At 49.5% G+C, this 20,029-nt stretch overlaps 1 protein-coding gene across 3 annotated transcripts; it reads right to left on the bottom strand.

Moving 5' to 3' along the window:
* Positions 1-949: 949 nt before the first annotated feature.
* On the bottom strand, positions 950-19,595 carry Actr1a (actin related protein 1A). Of its 3 annotated transcripts, none has more exons than XM_040743432.1 (11): positions 19,454-19,595; positions 11,473-11,537; positions 10,396-10,471; positions 9,615-9,740; positions 7,363-7,487; positions 5,720-5,936; positions 4,836-4,928; positions 4,136-4,310; positions 3,971-4,032; positions 2,731-2,771; positions 950-2,578 (listed from the first exon to the last, which is right to left on the bottom strand). In XM_040743432.1, exons 1-11 carry the CDS (start codon positions 19,499-19,501, stop codon positions 2,476-2,478), a joined length of 1,131 nt encoding a protein of 376 aa, XP_040599366.1. In that variant the 5' UTR covers positions 19,502-19,595; the 3' UTR covers positions 950-2,475. The 3 variants fall into 3 exon arrangements, with proteins under 3 accessions (XP_040599366.1, XP_040599369.1, XP_040599375.1); XM_040743435.1 differs by lacking the exon at positions 19,454-19,595 and adding an exon at positions 18,874-18,957; XM_040743441.1 differs by lacking the exon at positions 3,971-4,032.
* Between the last annotated feature and the right edge of the window lie 434 nt (positions 19,596-20,029).

Here is a 20,029-nt window from a genome sequence, read left to right as displayed (position 1 = left end):
GAACCTGCTCTAGGCCAGTGCTCAGAGGGTCTGCACAGGGGTTGAACGGTAGGCACACGGCCCAGCCAGCAAGCAGTTGCTCTCTGAAAGTCCCTTATATCTCTGTGGTTCTGACGGTCTTTCTGATATGGATCATAAAACACCCATACTTTATCGCTGTTGTGGGAGAGTAAACATTTGTAAGGCATCTGGCAATTTCCTTTAGATTCAGGTTTACGTTATTTTTTGAGACCAGGTTTTTCAGTGCAGCCCTGGTTGTCCTGGAACTCGCTCTGTAGACCAGGCTAGCCTCGAACTCACAGAGATCCGCCTGCCTCTGCCTCCCGAGTGCTGGAATTAAAATCGTGCACCACCACCTCACATCCAGTTTTTTAATGAGGAAATGCTTGTATTTGTTTATGTGAGCACGTGAAGGTCAGAGCTCAGTTTGCTGCATGGAGTCACTTCTATGGGGACCTGGGAATCAAATCCAGGTGGACAGGATGGTTGGTAAGTGTCCTATCTGCATTCATCTCAACAGTTTAGGCTCTCACCTTAAAACATTCCCAAATGGTTTGTGTATGGGTGAGGGGTATTGAGGGCTGAAGGCACGGGTTCGTGCATGTTAGGAAAGTGTTCTCGTAGACCTGTGAACCCCAGCTCTCTGTGAGACAGGGTCTCACTAAGCATGGAGGCTGGCTCTGAACTCACTCTTTAACCCAAGGTATTCTTAAGTGTGATTCTCCTGGTTCCCTGAGTGGCTAGCATTACAGGCCTGGTCTAAGTGTCTGAGACCAACACGTTATAAGAATGCTGATTTCAGGGGTGTCCAGATGTTCATTAGTTGAAGTCAGGCTTCACCCATGGACTTGAGTGTACACAGGAACTGGACCCTCACAGGCTGAGGTCTGATCTGTAGCTTCCCCTGTTTCCCACCAAGCACTGGCCACAGGAAGAGGTCAAAATGATGTATCTATTGGAACGACTTTATTTAAGTACACTGGGCCCCACCAGGCAACGCGGCTTTTCGAGGCTGTGTAAGGGACAGGCTTGGGCTAAGAGAGATGAGCTGATTAAGCACACTGCAGTCCATGGGTTGCCACACTGATCTCACACACGCCAGCTGCAGCTTACATCTGGCAGGGGCCTTTGGTCATAGGATGGCGGGAGAGAATACTGTCTGGAATCTGGAACTGAGGTGGGACTGGGTATCACTGGTGAGCGTGCCGGTGAAGACAGGCTCACCCTAGCTTTGTACTCTCTGGGTCCACAGGCCCTTGGACCGCTTCTGAGAGCCAGGCTTAAGCCCATCACTTCTTGGCACTTGGTCTGGCCCCTTCTCTCCATCCCCACAGGTCCAAAGTCAGGAGAGACTTTGACCAACCCACAAGGGGCCTCCCTGCCATTTACCTTAGTCTCCCTGGTCAGCTGGAGTGGTGGAAGGCACCATGGTTAACTGCAGCTTTCTTAGTTTTAAAGGTCTCCAACATACCTCCCTCGCAAGGGGCCTCTGCCAAAGAGTGATCTACTTCCTGTTTTGGGACATCTAACCGCAGCCAGCCTGGTGGTTCTGGGGCAGTGAGCAAATGGAGGAAGGAGGAGAGAGGAGGCTGGGGTGCCTTGAGTGCAGCCTCCCGTCCCGAATACTGTCAGTCTGCCATCAGGAGGGTGACACCCTGGACGCTATGCAAAGCCTAGGTGTGTAAACATTAGTGTGAGCAAGGTGACCAGTGGGCAGGGGACACTGAGCCCTCTCTGCAGTCCCTTTACTGAACAAACACTTCCATAACTAAAACTGAAGATGGCATCGAAACAAGGATGGATGAGAATGACAGGCCCTGGAGCCCCAGTCTCCCAAGAGCCCCGGATGTGGTCGGGGCTGTAAATTAAGCCTGCAGCTGTCGCCTGTCTTCCCGTGCCCAGTGTGGTCCTGGTTCCCAGGTAGACATGAGTGCACCCTGCTCTCTCCTGAGCCCAGTCTACAGCCACTGCCAGAGTGCTCTGTCAGTCTCCCAAACACCAAGCGAAACAGAGCCAGACGGAACCTAACCCCAGCCTCAGTTCTCAGTCTGATCCACAGCATGGACAGCAGAACGAAGAGAGGGGAGGCAGCTGCCTCCAGCCTCAGGGCACTCTGGGGTGGGGTGGGGCCAGCCCAGCCTAGATTGGCAGCAGCAAGGTCTCTCTATGGTAGTGACCATAGTTCCACACAGCCAGCCAAAGGCCTGGCTGAGAAAGGAGTGGGTCTCTGCCAGGGCTCTTCCCTGGAAGGGGCCAGTTAGTAGTCAACCCCAGGCCTCCGGCCATCACCACCGTGGGTAGTTCAATGTCCTTTCCGGGCCCGGGAAACCTGGGCCACACACACTCGCCATGTGCACACACTCATACCCACACACTCACTCACACACACAGGCAGTTCCTCTCCAATACCCCAAGTCAAGAAAGTGAGTTTTCAAGTGGAGTTAACTTCAGAGAGGTGAAGGTGCTGTCTCAACATTAGAAGGTTTTCCTGTGGATGGACCGGGCACCATCTTCTTCGTATTCCTTCTTGGAGACCCACATCTTCTTAAAGGTGTCCAGGGAAGCAAGGATGGAGCCTCTGGAGTGGGGAAAGCCCAAAGGAGCAGCGTGAGCGAGTGAGTGAAACTGCAGCCAGCCAATCCCTTAGGGGCCTTTCTTAAAGGGACAGGGAGGATGGTGGAATGGTCAAAGCTCTTGCTTCCCATTCTGCTTATTCTAGGGGTTACTCACCCAATCCACGTGGAATACAGTCTCTCCTGGGGTGCAGATATCTGCAGGGGGGATGGAAAGAGGAATCTAAAACACCCGAACTACTCATTCCTCTTTTGCATGTATGTGTTCCCAGGTATATGGGAGCATGTGTGTGTGCATGTGTGTATGTGGGTGTGTGCACATGTGTATATGCAGAGAGACCAATACTACATCTGGAGTCTTCTCCAACCATTCTCTAATTACTGAAGCAAGAGACTCTTGCTGAACCCCGATCTTGTCAGTTCTGGCTAGTCTACCTAGATGGCTTATCCTTGGGGATCTTGTCTACACCTCCCAAATGCTGCAATTATAAGTGGCCGTCATACCTACCTGGCTTTTATGAGAACTCTGGGGACCTGAACTCTCGTCCTCATGCTTGCATAACAAGTGCTCTGTCCACTGAGTCATCTTCCCAGTCCCCCCCACTCCTGCCAACTGTTCACTCTGTCTTGCTGCCAAGTTCAGTGTATGCACCCTTGCAAGAGGCTCCTTGCCGGACCTGTGACTTCCTTCAGGAGCTGTGGTCAGCCTGACACTCAGCAGCGAAATACACCTAGGGCAGGAGCTGGGCCCCTTCATTTGGGGCCCTTACTCTCCACATGACAAGATTCCCTTCAGCAGATACTCAGAAGGCAAACTGCATTTCAGGGCTCTGCCTTGGGGGATGAAGGGGCATGACAACAAACTGTCAGTTTAGTGTTCCCCAAGGACCACAGTGGGGTCCTAGCTAAGTACTCTATCACATTAAAACGTGACTGTTCTTAGGCAGGGTCTCTCTACATAGGTCCAGGCTAGCCTTGAACTCCTGCCTCGGCCTCCAAAGTGCTAGGATTACATGTGTACACATCTAGCTGCTGTTCCATAGTGAAGAGAGTGAGAAAGGGTTCTCTTTTTGTTTTGGTTTTTTGAGACAGGGTCTCTCCGTAGCTTTAGAGCCTGTCCTGGAACTCCCTCTGTAGACCAGGCTGGCCTCGAACTCACAGAGATCCACCTGCCTCTGCCTCCCAAGTGCTGGGATTAAAGATGTGCACCACCACCCGACTAAGAATGGGCCTCCTTTGAGGCAAATGTATACCATGGGGTCATTCTGGGAGTCTCTGACACTGCCTACAGTGCTGTGGTTGCCTGAAGAGCTTGGAGGGATCTGGAAGGGGACACAGCATGTGCTCCAAGTCCTTGGAGGCCAGCTCTACCCAGCCCGACCTGCAACGTCGCCTACCCTGATCTTCACATCTTTTGGAGCTAGTTTCTTCACTTCACTCAGTAGCCTGTCACCAAAACCTAAATGGGCAGAAAAAAAAAAGACCCCAAATGAATTCTCTGGGTACCCAATCCAGGCAGGACAGGATCTTGTCCAACAAGTGTCTCATGAGCAAAGACCAACCTTTGAACAAGGTAGAACCTCCTGAGAGGACGATGTTGGAAAAAAGTGTACGCCGTAGGTCCATGTCAGACTTCTGGATGGCAAACACCAGGACCTCATGGATACCCTCACTCTCCTCACCAATCAAGTCTGGCCTGAACAGCAGCTCAGGGGCCCGGAACCTGGAAGGGCCGATCTGGAAGGTAAAGAGCTGGCGTAAGGGATTGGCCTGGGACTGAGGCCCCTTGGAACTGGGAACAGGAGAGGCCTTTCTGCCCGTCTCTTAGGAACCAGGTGTATGTGAAGCCTAGACTGACGACAAACCTTTATGACAAGGACCTCAAGGAGCAAAGATGGGGTTCCTAGAAAGAAATGGCTTCTGGAAACCAGGGAGGGGAAGCAGGTTACTTAGCTCTGGCATCTTTAGCTAAGAGATAGATCTCTGGCATTAACTCTCTTGGAAACAGCTCATCTGCAGAAGTTCCCAAGAGCAGCAACTTCACCAATCTGTACCCAGGAGTGGTTAAAGACAGCAGGAACACCCACCTCCCTATGCACCCTGACCTAGGGGCAGTCCCTGTGAGCTCCTCCCCTTTCTATAGAAAGGCACTGGGCTGCTCTGCTCTTGGGAGTCCTGCTGCTCAGCGCCTCTCAGGGCACCCCACTGGAGTCCAAGCTTAATGGTGGGTGTGAGGGGAAAAGGGAAAGGCCAGGGCACTACCTCAATGGTGCTGCCATCGGGCAGGTAGTACTGGGCCTTCTCCGTCTCTAGTGTCTCATCCTTCTGGGGGTTGATGGACAGGTAGCAGGCTCTCTGCAGAGTCAAGTTTGACAGTCAGGGTGGCAGGAAAACCCAGTGCAACCCAGGAAGTCCCACAGAAGTGGCATCACAAAGATCTGCTTGTTTGCAGTGACTCCCTAAAAGTTCTTGTCCAGAAGCAGGGGCAGAGGTCTGTCCCACTGCCCTGAGTCTTGTCCAGAAGCAGGGGCAGAGGTCTGTCCCACTGCCCTGAGTCTTGTCCAGAAGCGGGGGCAGAGGTCTGTCCCACTGCCCTGAGTCTTGTCCAGAAGCAGGGGCAGAGGTCTGTCCCACTGCCCTCAGTCTTGTCCAGAAGCGGGGGCAGAGGTCTGTCCCACTGCCCTGAGTCTTGTCCAGAAGCAGGGGCAGAGGTCTGTCTCACTGCCCTGAGTTCTTGCTCCACCTTCCTGGTAGGCAAACCTGGCCACTTGGCTCTGTAGCTCCTGGGCCTGAGGTTACCCAAAGTTAGCCAGGCTCAGATACTCTCCTCCTCCCACCTCTGAGAGGTTCTGGTTCCCATGAGCAGCTCAGAGGTTTGACCCACTTAAGAAAAGAGCCCTTTCAACTTCTCCAAGGACCTGAACCTGCACAACCTGGAGTTGTGTGCACCTTGCACAGGCCCAGCTTAGGGACTGGAAATGGCTCCTTTCCCACAAGATGGCAGCGTCCAGGAAGGTGGAGGAAAGAGTCACACACGGTGCCAGAAGGGAAGACAGCCTGGTCCAGGACCCAAGGAGCACCAGCCCTCTTCCTTCTTAGGGTCACCACTCCCCATCCCACCCCTAGGCCCACAGGACAGCACTCACTTCCTTTATGGCCTTGACAATCTCAAACTCGGAGGAGGAGTGGAAATCATAGCCCTCCTTGCGGAGGTAGAGGCGAAGGAAGCGAGAGACATCTCGGCCAGCGATGTCGATGCGCATGATAGAGTGCGGCATGGCGAAGCCTTCGTAGATGGGGACTGCGTGGGTGACGCCATCCCCAGAGTCCAGCACCACACCTGTGGTCCTGCCTGTGGCATAGCTGAGGCAAAAGGGACAATCACTGAGTGTCACACTATGGAAAGAAATCCACCTGTCACAGCTCAGAGGCAGTGGAAGTAACTTGCTATGTCTCTCCTGGGCCCTTCTGGTGGGCGGAGTACTAGGGACTCCCTGGGGGAGGAGGAAAGCTTCTCCAGCCTCCTGAAGAGCAGGCCTCCCTGTCTGAGAGGACAGCTGGCCGTTAACTATCCTGGAGACCTGACCTGAAGGTCAGTCTCAACGCCGAGAGAAGAGGAAGGAAAACACGACTGCTTTTCACTTTCCTGGAGAGCTAGGTCTTCCCCTTGCAGCCTCTGGGGTCTGCCTATAGTTTTCTATCTCTAAATGACAGGGATAAGTGACTTCGGGATGGGGGCAAACCCCTACTCAGCCTCAGTGTTCAGAGGTCAACAGGTAAAGTCAGCTTACACACCCTGTGTTTATGGCAGCTGCTGCCAGATGAGGCTGAATTTTGTCCTATAGGAATGCAGGCTCCCAAATATGAGAGTTTTTCCATTTTTTCAGAGGTCACAAATTTATATTTGGATATGAAATCCTTCAATTTATTTTTGTTTTGAGGGTTGTAAGGGTCAAACCCTAGGCCCCTGTATAAGCTAGGCAAGTGCCCTACCATTAAGTCTCATCCTTAGGCCAGGAAATCTCCCAGCCTGCAAATGCTGGCTCATGATTTCTTAATGGGGTCCAATAAACCCTCTGTGAAGGCCATAGGGCAGACAGATGGGGGGCGTGGCAGCATGAGGAATTCCACAGGGTGGCGCTGTCTGGATCACAGATATGCTGTGGGAAACTTGTACACTGTGAAGATATACTTGCTGTGATTGGTGGAATAAAAGCTGAATGACCAATTGCTAGGCAGGAAGTGTAGGTGGGGTTTTCAGGGAGAGAAAGGAAGAGGAGGAAAGTCTAGGAGCTCAGAGAAGCCAGGAGACACGGAGAGAAAACAGGAGGTGCAAAATGGAAGAGAGATGATGACACTCAATAGAACTTAGATTGGGTTAATTTAAGTTATAAGAGCTGGTTAGGAAGAAGCTTAAGCTATAAACCGAGCTTCCATAATTAACAAGGAGTCTCTATATGGTTATTTGGGAGCTGGCTGGCAGGACAGAACAAGATTCGTGACACAGATACTCCAGCAGCCTAGCAGACAACCCAGCACAGTCAACCACTGCTGGTCACACTGAGCCTTCAAGAAGGGTGGTGGCAACAGAGTCATGGACCTGGACACCAAACCCAGTCCTACACTGGGGTGGGTGGTCTCAGTCCCAGCCACACCTTTGCTTTTGGTTTCCTTTGAGCTTCGATGTCTAGTTTCAGTAAGTTCTTTTTCTCACTCGCTTAGCTCTTCCTCAATGGGGTGAGCACTGCAGAGGTTCAGGTTACCGGGGAAGGCCCCACGAGCTACTCACAGGCTAAGCACAGCTTGCATGGAGATGAAGAGAGCTGGCACGTTGAAGGTCTCAAAGAAAACTTCTGCAGCTCGCTCCCGGTTTTTCCGAGGGTTTAAAGGAGCCTCAGTCAGGAGCACAGGATGCTGGGAAAGAGGTCAGGAGACAGGCAGTGTGAGCCAGCTGTGCACCCTCATGACTCTGCCTCGACAGTTCGCTGGTCCACGCCCCCACCCCCCCGTCAGCCTCCCTCGGAAAAAAGGCAAGCTGAGACTGTCACATGCATGCCCAAGTCTCCTCTGCTCTCCGCATTCACACCCTAAAGTCCCATTCTGTCCTTACCCTCTGAGTCCAAAACTCATCGCTAGGTCCCTGTGTCTGCTGTGCACTGCCTACTAGAAGATTTTGTTAAACTCTGAATTATGATACTGTAAACATATTTCAAAGTAGAAAATTAAAATTTAATATTTTCTTGGTAAGATTTTGCTTTTGTGGTACTGCAGACTGTTTCATGCACTACACAAGCACTGTCCTACAGAGATACATTTCCAGTCCTTTATTTATCTATTTATTTTTTAAAATTTTATATTCATTGGTGTTTTGCTTGCATGTATGTCTGTGGGAATGTTGGATTCCCTGGAACTAGAGTTAGTCAGGTGTGAGTTGAGAATTGAACTTGAATCCTCTGCAAGAGCAGCTAGTGCTCTTAACTGCTGAGCCATCTCTCCAGCCCCTTATTTTTATTATTTTTTAAAAAGATATATATTGCCCTGGCTGGCTTAGAACTTGCCATGTACACCAGGCTAGCCTCAGATTTAAGTGATCCACTCGCTCCTGCTTCCCAAGTGCTGGGATTAAAGGCGTGCGCCACCACCGCCCAGTGTATTTTAAATTATTTTATGTATGTGTATCTGTGTATGTAAGTGCGGGTACCTGTGTATCAGATCTCACTGGAGCTGCAGTTACAGGAGGTTATGGACCTATCCCGCATGGGTGCTGGAAACAGAGCTCAGGTCCTCTGGAAGAGCAGAACTCACTCTTAACTGCTGAGCTGTCCCTCCAGCACATACTGAACATTTTGAAAAGCCTGGACATTTCCTGTCCCTGAAAACTGACATGTTCCTTTTATCTCCGAGAGTCACATCCTTGGGAGCTAATGAGCCTGGGCTCTGAAAGACGGGGGTCTCAATCCTGGCTCGACTCCTTTATTCATTAAATGAATTTGGAAATACTTGGATTTTCTTTCGATTTTTATTTTTCTACATTTCTTTATTTTGGTACACACACGCACATACGTGAAGGTCAATGTCACTTTGTAGAATCAGCTCTCTCCTCTTACTCAGCCATCATGCTGCCATAATTACTTTTTTTTTACTTCTTTGAGACATGTAGCCCATGTTGGCCTCAATGAGGCTGTGCTGATGAGGATGGCCTTGAATCCCTGTCCTCCTATCTCTACCTCCCAAGGCTGGTATTACCATTATGTGCCACCATGCCCTGTCTACTGTTCTACTTTCTTGTTTGTAAGACAGAGATAATTCTACCTAGATCTCATGTTTATTTACGTGTGTGTGTGCACATGCACAGATGACACGTACTCTCAGCTACCAGAAGAAGGCATCAGATCTGCCTGAAGCTAGAGTTACAGACAGCGGTGAGCTGCCATGTGGGTGCTGGGAATTCAACCTGGGTCCTCTGCAAGCAGAGTCAGTGCTTTTTTTTGTTTTGTTTTTAGAATTCTTATTTTATGTTTATGAGTGTTCTATCTGCATATATGCCTGTGTACCAGGAGAGGGCATCAGATACCACTATAGATAGCTGTGAGTCACCTTGTGGGTGTACGAAATTGAACTCAGGATCTCTGGAAGATCAGCCAGTGCTCTTAATCGTTGAGTCATCTCTCCAGTCCCTATTTCTGATTTTGTTTTTTTGTTTTTTCAAGACAAGGATTCTCTGTAGCTTTGGAGCCTGTCCTGGAATTCACTCTAGAGACCAGGCTGGCCTTGCACTCACAGAGGTCCACTTGCCTTTGCCTCCTAAGTGCTGAGATTAAAGGTGTGCACCACCATACCTGGCAGTTCTACTATATTAATGGAATGATAAGAAGGTAAATTTAGGATATTATCAAGAAGATATACAGCCCAGTGCCGGCACATATTTAAACTCAAGCTCTTGGCAGTTATCCTTGTCTTTCGCAGGCTCGTTATTTCTGGAGTATAGTTCCACCCAGCTTGGCGTCCTGCCCAGGAGTGTCCTGCACACTGGCCCCTCACCTCCTCTGAGAAAGTCTGCAGCTGGTCCTTAGAATAGACATATTGCCAAATGCGTTCCATGTCATTCCAGTCCTTGACGATGCCATGTTCCATGGGATAGCGGATTGACAGCAGCCCTCGGTGCTCCTGTAAGCAGAAGGCACCATCTGTAGCGGCAGTAGGGGTCTACTGGCTCCCTGCCCTCCCAGGCCTGAGCTGAATGGGCACAATCACTTCCGAAGGAGCCTCAGCTTCCTAGGGCCCAGCCTGCAGTCCTCATCCATGCTGAGGGGAGGCACTCATCCTAAGTTGGAGAGTTATGCTGTAAGCTGCCTGCTCTTTGAGCAGCTGCAAAGCAGATGACTTCCGTATTTCCATGGCCCCCCGGTACCCTGTGGCCCCCACCTCAGCACTTGGAACCAAAAGTTGGCAGCAATGACTCTGCAGTTATGCTTCCTAGAGCCTGTCTGGGGGCTCTGCCAAGCTAGGGTAATTAACTCATACTGAGGGCAGGCTAGACTGGATCTCCCCTCTGAATCCCTCTTGCCAAAAATATAACCAAGCCAATCAATCTAATCAGGCAGTGACAGGGTACAGAAAGACAGTAAAGTCCCATTTTCCAGACTGGCCTCTGTTTCACAAAGTGGGGTTCCAGATACATCTTATCTAAGGCTGGAGTCTGCTCCTGGGAGAAACCTGAGCCCTTCACTCATTGCTCCGCCCAGTGGCAAACACTTCCATTATGGTGGCTAAGGCAGGTCCTCTGCAAGCCTGGGGCTCCTTTTGCTGGACTGGGGATTACCTCAGCTTTGGGGCCAATGAAGATGTCACCTTCGAGGGCTCCTGCCATGACACGAACATGTTTGGGTCTGCCCACACTAGAAGAGAGAGCACAATGAAGGACACAGCCCAGATGCTCAATGACTCCTATCCTGCTGTGCCCATCTCTGAGTTTCCTTTCCTGTCCTGTCCTTTTCTGTCTTTTATGTAAAGAACATGTACTATTTGAAGTTACTTTCATATTATCTACTTTTATTATATTGTTTTACAAATAATATTTCTAGTTTTTGCATTTTTCCAGTATGTATATAAATAAAGAATTCTAAATGGCTGGACGTTGGTGGTGCACTTTTAATCTCAGCACTTGGGAGACAGAGGTGATCAGATTTCTGTGAGTTCAGGGCCAGCCTGGTTTACAGAGCTAGTTCCAGGACATCCAGAGCTGGAAAACCCAAAACTCTGATTCTATCTAATGCCATAAATTTTATCCTTGGTGGCTCAGAGAACCACAGAGCCCTCTAATTTTTATTTCTTTTTTATTTTGTTTGTTTGTTTTTTTTTTTTTTTTGAGACAGGCTTTCTCTGTAGTCCTGATTGTTCTAGAACTCACTATGTAGACCTGGTTGACCTCCCAAGTGTTGAACTTAAAGGCATGGGCCACCATACTCAGCCTTAGAATCAGATTTTTAAAAAGAGGGCCAGCAAGATGGCTCTTGATGTAAAAGCTGGCGGCCTGAGTTTGATCCCGGAACCACATAAAGGCGGGAGAGTAAACTGACTGCACACCGTTGTGCTCTGACCAGCACAAACACACGCTGTAGCTCCTACCTCCTCCAACCCACATAGTCATAAGGGCGCATGCGCACACATGCACACTTACTTAAAAAAAATAGAGTCCCTTTTGCTGTACCTCTCAAAATATGCCAGGTAGTAACAAATTCCTTTGCTTATCCCAGACCCAGTTCCCATCGTTTGGTTATTGTCTTGGGTACCAAGGCTAACTTGAGATAGGGTTCTTCCTCCTCAATGAGGCAGGGCTGGCCACAGGACAAAGTAGACAAGATCCCCACAGTCACAACCAAGCCTCAAAATGACTTACTAGTTTGGAAAGCAGTATTTGGGGATCTGATCACCAGCAAAACCAGCTTTAATCACACCGGATCCCTGTGGAGAGAGGACAAAGACATGTGAGAACCACCAATAAACCCAGCAGTTATGGTATGGTTCCGTCTCCATTCAGAGAGAGAGAGCTCGGTTCTGTGCCTATGACAGTCATGTTGGCAGGGACCCAGAAAAGGTAAATGCACATGTAGGAAGAGAAGGGACCAGGACTTCCACTGCATACTCAATGAACTGCTGGAATTTTCTGTAGTTCTCTTTATTACATGGAACACACTTTACTTTGAGCATAACAAATGATATTAATGGGGCTGAGGAGATGGCTTATCAGATAAAGCACTTGTCACACAAGTCTGGCGGAAGGAGAGAACGACGCCACAAACTTGTTCTCTGCTTCCACAGGTGTGCTGTGGTATGTACGCACCTGCATTGTTTATGTGCGTACACTACAAAAACAAAATGAGACCTAAAAATACTAATAAAGGGAAGAGGAAATAAAACAGAAAACAAGAGAATTAGTAATTAGCTAGAAGCCACAAGTTCTCGTACACAATAAGGTGGCAGGGAAAGCATGTGTATTTTTCTGTTCTACTAGCATGGGAGGATTTCAACCTGCATTTTCTTAAGCTTCAACCTCTGTGTCCTCAGTCTCTAGGACACACCTCACTACAAGTATCTTGCATTAATTCTGACTGAATGCATGTTCTCTGGCTCTTACAGAAGAGACAGAAGCACTATACTTTGTAGTTCGTTACTTTTTACAAACCAGTGTGTTACTCCTTAGCCTCCTGACAGAGAAGTGAAGAGCGGGGAGGCCTCAATGACTTGTCGGAGGAGAGAAGACAGGAATCAAATTCCTGCTCAATACTTGCCATGTTGTGTGGTGCAGTGTCTGAGACAGGGCTTCTCTATAGCACTGGCTATCCTCGAACTTGCTCTGTAGACCAGGCTGTCCCGGAACTCACAGAGATTCTCCTGCCTCTGCCTCCCGAGTGCTGAGATTAAAGGTGCGCACCACCACTGCCCACCACCCAGCAAGAAACCGTTTTCTAACAAGCATCATACCTTCCAGGGCCCAACCAATGTGAACACTGACTCCAGGCACTGATACCAACCATGTGCAGGGAAGACAGCAAAGACCTAATTGTTGGGTCCAAGCCCCCAAGGATCTCTGGGCATTGCTTGTCAGCTGATAATCACAGGTGCATCCTGTTCTCTAGTCCTGGTTTACAGCCCTGGCCTTGCCCCACTGACATCAACATATAGTACAAGGAAAACATGGACTCTTACACCTGGGGCTTTTCCACTGTGCTGTAAGTCTGTATATAAGCCTGCTCCCTCCTTGCACTAGACACGCGTACGTATTCTCTTAGCACAAAAGGCCAGACATCTCATCTTTTATTTAAATCTCCAGGCTTTCGCTTGATACATCGAATGGGGTGTATTTGCAAATAGCAGCAAGTCTCGACATCTTCCCTGCAACATCCCATTCTCTTCCTTTTAACCCTAGCTACTACCATATCAGAGTCCCATGTCCTCCTAGCTAACCTGGTCTTCAGTCAACGACTTCTCCTGGGGCAGAGCATACCTCCACACTGCATACAGTTAATACACTTTCTGGCACATCCCTGGCTCTCTGGCTCCCACGCCACACTCTGCAGAGGTGTGGAGGCAAGATGGAGAAGATGGAGGTGATGAGAACAGTCATGTTGGTGTCTGTCTGGCAAGTCTGAGGATAGGGGTTTGTGTGGTAAGAAGTGGTGGAAGGAGGGGAAGCCACGCAGAGGGGAGGGCAGCGACCTCTGGCGGCAGAAGAGCAAAGAGGAGACGATGTGCAAACTCATTGGCCTGGGCAGTGTTGCAAGGAGCCGGGGAAGCTGCAGTGTGAACTGAGCTCAACGCCTAGGAGGGAGGGGGAATTCTGGCAGCAAACCCCAGGGCTTGGACACTGGTACGGATGGATGGGACAGCACTGTGCAAAGGAACTTGTTGGTTCAAGCTTCTAATAATTGTTCATTGTCTTCATGGGGTATGTACCGCCTACAGACTAATTGGATCTCCTGGCAGGGGTCCAGACAAGAGAAGTGAAGGTGAGCCCTGAGACAGGATTTCACACATCCCAGGCTGGCCTCAAACTTGTTCTGTAGCTGAGGGTGACCCGGAACTTCTGATCTCCCTGCCTCCACCTCCTGAGTGCTGGGATTATAGGCATGCGCCTCCATACATGCTTCAGATCTGAACTCCCTTCCTTCCTCTCTTCTCTTCTTCTTCTTCTTGTTTTTTGAGACAGGATTTCTTTGTAGACCCTTGGTTGTCCTGGAACTCGCTCTAATTTACAGAGATCCACTGCCTCTCAAGAGCTGGGATTACCGTGTGTACCACCACCGCCCATTACATTTGAATATTCTATTTATTGTTTTTTCTTCTTCTTTTTTTGGAGTCAGGGTTTCACTGTGTAGCCTTAGCTATCCTGGAACTCACTCTATAGTCCAGGCTGGCCTTGAACTCACAGAAATCCACCTGTATCTGCCTCCTGAGTACTGGGATTAAAGGTGTGTACCATCAGTGCCCCTTAGATTGGAATATTTAAAAAAATTACTAATATTATTTAATGTGCACTGGTGTGAAGGTGTCAGATCCCCGGGACTGGAGTTACAGACGGTTGTGAGCTGCCATGTGGGTGCTGGGAATTGAACCTGGATCCTCTGGAAGAGCAGCCAGTGCTCTTAGCCACTAAGTCATCTCTCCAGCCCACATAGTGAATATTTTTAAGAGTTAATTTCCAAGTTGTCTGCTTTGAGTTTACGAGTACAAGGACAGGTGTCTGGGTAACAAGGCAGACTAAGATGCCAGATTCAACCATGCATGGTAGCACATGACTGTAAACACTCCTAGTTGAAGGTGAGCGGAAAGAACCAGAGTTTACAGAAGCTGCAGAGCAACAATTTGTCTCAAAAAACCAAGTGAGGTTCTAGAGAGATGGCTCAGTGGTTAAGAGCACCGATGTCAGAGGACCCAAGTCAAATTCCCAACAACCACATTGTGGCTCACAGCCGGCTCACAACTCCAGTTTCAAGGGGATCTGATGCCCTCTTCTGGCCTTCTTGGGCACTGCATAGTTGTAGTCTGATGACTTGTCCGCAAAATACCTATTTACATAAAATATAAATAGATTTCAAAAAACAAAACAAACAAACTTAACCAAACCCCAAAGCCAAGTGAAGCAAGTCCAGACCCATTCATTTGTCTGTCTTTCTAGCAAGGGTATAACAGGCCCAGTTGCAATTCTGTGCCTTTTTGAAGGGTAACCACGCGATTGTCCTCTGTGTCTCACAGCTCACCACCATTACTGCACAGCCGACACAACACGAGTCTCACTGCCTGCGTTAGAATGTGTGCTTCCTATTTTCCTCTACTTCATCTCCAGTTCCTCAAGATCAGAGCAGTCACATGGCAGTCGTTTGGTAGACACTCAAAAGAGACTAGCTGATGAAAATTAAAAACCACCAGCAAAAGATTGGCAGATAGTTGCGAGGCATAGTAGTGACGGACGCCTTTGATCCCAGCACTCAGGAGTCAGAGGCAGGAGTAGATCTCTGTGAATTTGAGGCCAGTGTGGTCTACAGAGTGAGACCCTGTCTCAAAAGCAAGCAAACAAACAAAACCAAAGAAAACTTTAGAAATTAAAAAAGAATTGATAGGTGAACCCTAAATTATGTATCTGAACAAGCATCCAGAGCGCCAGCAAAGCAGCCTCGGGCAGAGGTGGTATAGGGAAGGCAGAAGGAGACTCAGGAGTGACACACAGGGCAGAGCCACACCCAGCCTGTCCCTAGGGCCCCAGCAGGCCCGCCAGGACAAGGGCTGGACCAGCAGAGGGCAGGAGGTGAGATGAAGTGCTCTATTCTGCAAGCTGTACCTCAGAGCATACAAAAAGGTCACGTCTACCTCTTTAACAGAATTTACACAGGAACGGTGTGCCTGGCAATGAGCTACTCACTTCAACAAAGGAAATGAACAAACACCCTGTAGAGGCAGGCTTCTTGAAAATGTCGTCTCTCTCTCTCTCTCTCTCTTTTTTTTTTTTTTTTTGGTTTTTTGAGACAGGGTTTCTCTGTATTGTTTTGGAGGCTGTCCTGGAACTCGCTCTGTAGACCAGGTTAGCCTCCAACTCACAGAGATCCTCCTGCCTCTGCCTCCCGAGTGCTGGGATTAAAGGCGTGTGCCACCGCCTGTTTTTTTTTTTTGAAAATGCCATCTCAAGAAATGCTTGGTTTATGAGGACTAACGTAAACTCCTAGCCACCAATGACCACCTTCCTGATGCAGGCTCTCCCATCACCAACTGGCTGCAGGCTTGCGGCTTGAGCAGATTTTATCTTAAACACTTCAGGTGGCTTGATGTGCTGGGGAAGAGGGTCATGGTCCCCATCTCGCAAGTAAGAGCAGGATGCTAAGAGCGGGGGTGGGGGGGGTGGAGGGGTGGGGGGTGGGGGAAGGACCTCGAAAGTAAGTTTGAAGCTGGCTTTGTCTGTCTAATGAATCTGCTGGGTAGTGAGGTTTTTGTAAGAAAAGGAACAAAGGCTGAGGCGTGCTCATCAGCTAGGAGCACTGGCTACTCTTCCATAGAACACAGGTTTGACTCCCAAGCACCAACTGCGCAGCTCATAACTGTCTGCAATTCCAGTTCCAGGCATCGGATGCCCTCTTCTGGATTCCCAGGGCACTGCATGCAGATAGCACACAAAATTTCTGGTGTATTTAGATCTCAAAAAAATAAAAGAAATAAGGAAGCTAAAGAAATAGCTCATCAGTTAAGTGCACTCGCTGTTCTCCCAGAGGACTGAAGTCTGGTTCCCAGAATCCATACTGAGTGGTTCACAACTACCTGTACCTTCGGCTCCAGGGATCCAAGGCAAAGGGGCAGGAGGGATGTACAGATGGTTCTTGCAGTGTTAATGTCAAAGCAAAAACTGATAATTCTTTTTTAAAAAAGACTTAATTATGTGTATATGTATATGTCTTGTATGTGGGTCTGTGTAGGTGAAGTGCAAGTACCCTCAGAGACCAAAGAGGGTGTCTGATCCTCTGGAGTTGAGTTACACTTGTCACCTGCCTACATGGGGCTAGGAATGGAACTGTGGTCCTCTACGAGAGGACCAAGTGCTCTTAACTGCAGAGTCATTTCTCTAGTCTGATCACTTCTACACAGTTTTTTCTTTCAAAGATTTATTTATCTATTTTATGTATATGAGTACTCTATCTGCATATGCAACTTTATGTGAGAAAGGAGCACCAGATCTCATTACAGATTGTTGTGAGCCACCATGTGGTTGCTGGGAATTGAATTCAGAACCTCTGGAAGAGCGGCCAGTGCTCTTAACCTCTGAGCCACCTCTCTAGGCTCGGTTTTTTCTTTTAACAACTAAGAAAGACATAGCTCTAACACACAGAAACTAGCTAAAGACATAAGTAGTAGTGTTCTCTGGATATCAACACTGAGGACAAGAAGCTACTCGAGATACTATCTCAAACAAACGAAAGGAGTGTCACCCTATCATTTGCAGTATTACAACATATCTGAACCCCTCACCTTGATTGGTCCCCCCCCATTTTCTGTTATCATGATAGAGATCATTAGTTATTCACCTATTCATCCACCTAGCCAATGGAAAGGCTTTATTGTGTACATGGTGGCACTGGGCCCTCAATGCCTTATAGCGTTGGGTGGAAGGAGAGCAGTGGTGAGCGGGAGAGGTGGCCCAGTAGTTACGAGCACCAGCTGCTGTCCTGGGAGAGAACCAGAGTTTGGATCCCTCCCTGCACCCCATCTATGTAGGACAGCTCATAACTGCCTGCAGCGCTAGCTCCAGGACATTTAAGCCCTCTCTGGCCCCCAAAGGCACCAGCTCTCTCATTCATGTGCATGTGTGTGTCATGCACACGGGGACACACACACATACACACACAGACACACACACACACACAGACACACACACACACACACACACACACACGAGAGAGACACACAGACACACACACACACACACACAGAGAGAGAGATAGAGATAGAGGGGGGAGGGGGGAGATAGCATGGGATGTAGGTAAAGGAACTAATGAAAAATGAAGGCTCTCACTCTCCCCACAAGATTTAAAAAGTCTATCTAGTCTAAGTGAAGACAAAAACAAACACTTCAGAACAAGGTGCCTCATTTAATTAACTTTGCTTCACCTCCTATCCCCAATAAACAAACAAACAGACAGGGTCTTAGTGGCTGGCCTCAAACAATGACCTTGAATCTCTGATCTCCCAGTCTCCACCTCTCTAGTGCTGGGGTTACAAGCATGGACCACATCCGGTCTCTACACCAGGTCTATGCTGTCTGGGACGGAGCCCAGGATTTCACAAATATCAGGCAATGCTACCAGCTGGGCCACACACCTCCAACCCATCCCCACCCTGTCTCAGCTTCATTTTTTTATTTGTTTTTTGTTTCTCTATATAACAGTCCTGGCTGTCCTGGAACTTGCTCTGTAGACCAGGCTGGCCTTGAACGCACAGAGCTCCATCTGCGCCCGCCTCCAGAGTGCTGGAATCAAAGGTGTGGGCCACCACTGCTGGGTCAGGCTCACCTTGTAAAAAGGCAGTTTACAACAAATAAAACAGCCTTCCTTGAAGAACTTGGAACCAGACGATTTCATTGTTAGTCTTGGATCTCTCGGGCCGTCTGAAAAACCTCCCCAAGCCTCGTGTTCCTGCATAAACCGGGGGAAGCAATCTCCATCTACCTACTATGCAAGTAAAAGTGGCAGAGCCAGGTCAGAACTCTGATAAGGTCAGCCTAGGACAGAGGGGTTACTCCACAGCGGTTCCTCAAAGGAGGGTGTTGAAACAGCACAGGACCAACCTTTGGGTGAAATACAGAAACCGAAGCCAACTGCCCGCCTCATAAAAGTGATATTTAGGCTCTTTCTATTTATCATCATTGGTGCATTCGTGGAAAGGTGGTTAGCAAAGGAAGGACATTTAGCAAAGGCAATGAACTATATAGGGCACCGCTGCTGCGGAATATGACCTTGATCGCTTCCACCTTCGGTGTTCGTTCTGTGAAAGGAGAAGCAAACTTTCTCCTTAGCCATCCACTTTCTGGGAGGCTTCAACTGACAGGCTGGCGCGAGCGCCCTGGGAAAACGCTGGCGCGCCTGACAACACACACTACGTCTGATCATGCCCTGCCTCTCAGCTGGGCACTGCAAGAGGAAATCACCTCGCCTGCTGTCACTCTTCCTTTCTGTTTACCAACTATAATTTATCATCACAAAAAATAGTTCAGATCCCGTAGCCATTTCTGGCCCCACCGCACCCGGCCCCACCCAGATACCGTTTTCTAAGCCGCCCGGCCGGCTCACACCCAAGGAAACTGCCCTTCTTCACCGCTGGACCAGCCATCACCTTCCGCTCCCCGAGTGCGCCAAGCCAATCCCTACCGCCCTAGTGGACTGCCCCACCCCTTACAGAAAGGAAACACTATGGCGGCCAGGAGAGCGACAGGCTGGCTAGCCAATGACCGCAGAGTGCTGTTCTAATCCGGCAAGGCCCAAAGGCGGGACCAACAGCCTAAGACGGACAGCAAGAGCAGCCAATTGAGTGATGGGAAACCAGGGAGAAGGCGGGTGCTGGGGTCTCAGAGAACGGTTAAGGCCCCTTGAGCCGAGGGTCCAAGGACCCTTCTCGGACTACAACTCTTCTCTTTTTCTGCCCTCAAATTCTCCCTCACACCGGTGCTGCTGGCCGCCCTGCCTGCGAACTATGGCTGTGGGGAGGACGGGGGCGGCGGCAGCTGAACCCGCCTGACAGGCCGGGCCAGTGACAAAGAGCAGGCGGCCCAGGCTGAAAGCTCGGAAACGAGCCTCTCTGGAGGACAGCGCGGTCTCTTGAGGGATAGGAGAGGCGCTACTCACGTTGTCGATCACAACAGGCTGGTTGGCGATCACATCGTAGGACTCCATGGCAGAGGAATCTTTCCTTCCGAGGAAGGAACTGCCAAGCCCGGTCCGCTGCAAACGCCTCTGACACGCATGCGCAGTTTAGTCGCCGGTTCTGGGCGTCCAGGGAGCGGCCCGACCGCGTCTCCGAAGAACTACAATCCCCAGCATCCTTTGCCCCAGGGCTAGCGCTCCAAACAGGGCCCGAGTCCCGCCGGGTTTAGAAAATTGGACGGTGTTTCCGATAAAGGGTGCCATGGGGTTTGTAGTCTCGGTAGATTGAAGCGCCACAGGTGGATGGTGATAGTGCATGCCTGGATTTGTAGTCCCTTCGAAGCGTTTCCCGGTACACGCTTAAGTTCCCGAGTCTGGAGTACTTGTACTTAGTTGGGGTTATGTTTGTCAGTGGTTCAGGGGCGGTTGAGTTTTACATGTTAGTCCCATCACTCAGCCATTCCTTCACTTGGGCAAAATAAACCATTAATAAACATTTCTGAGGCTGGAATGTCGCTCAACGGCAGAGTGCTTTTCCAGCGTGTACAAAGATCCGCA

Source organism: Mesocricetus auratus, unplaced genomic scaffold (assembly GCF_017639785.1).
Source record: "Mesocricetus auratus isolate SY011 unplaced genomic scaffold, BCM_Maur_2.0 Super-Scaffold_4256, whole genome shotgun sequence".
NCBI lineage: Eukaryota > Metazoa > Chordata > Mammalia > Rodentia > Cricetidae > Mesocricetus > Mesocricetus auratus.
This window is presented reverse-complemented; position numbering and strand designations above follow the sequence as displayed.

Excerpts from the sequence above, each read along its gene's own strand:
- Actr1a (XM_040743432.1), bottom strand. The coding sequence starts at position 19,501 with ATGGAGTCCTACGATGTGATCGCCAACCAGCCTGTTGTGATCGACAAC. Across the intron at positions 7,488-9,614 it reads TGCAGACTTTCTCAGAGGAG|CATCCTGTGCTCCTGACTGA; the intron begins GTGAGGGGCCAG and ends CCTCTTTCCCAG. Across the intron at positions 4,929-5,719 it reads TTGTCAAGGCCATAAAGGAA|AGAGCCTGCTACCTGTCCAT; the intron begins GTGAGTGCTGTC and ends TTGACTCTGCAG.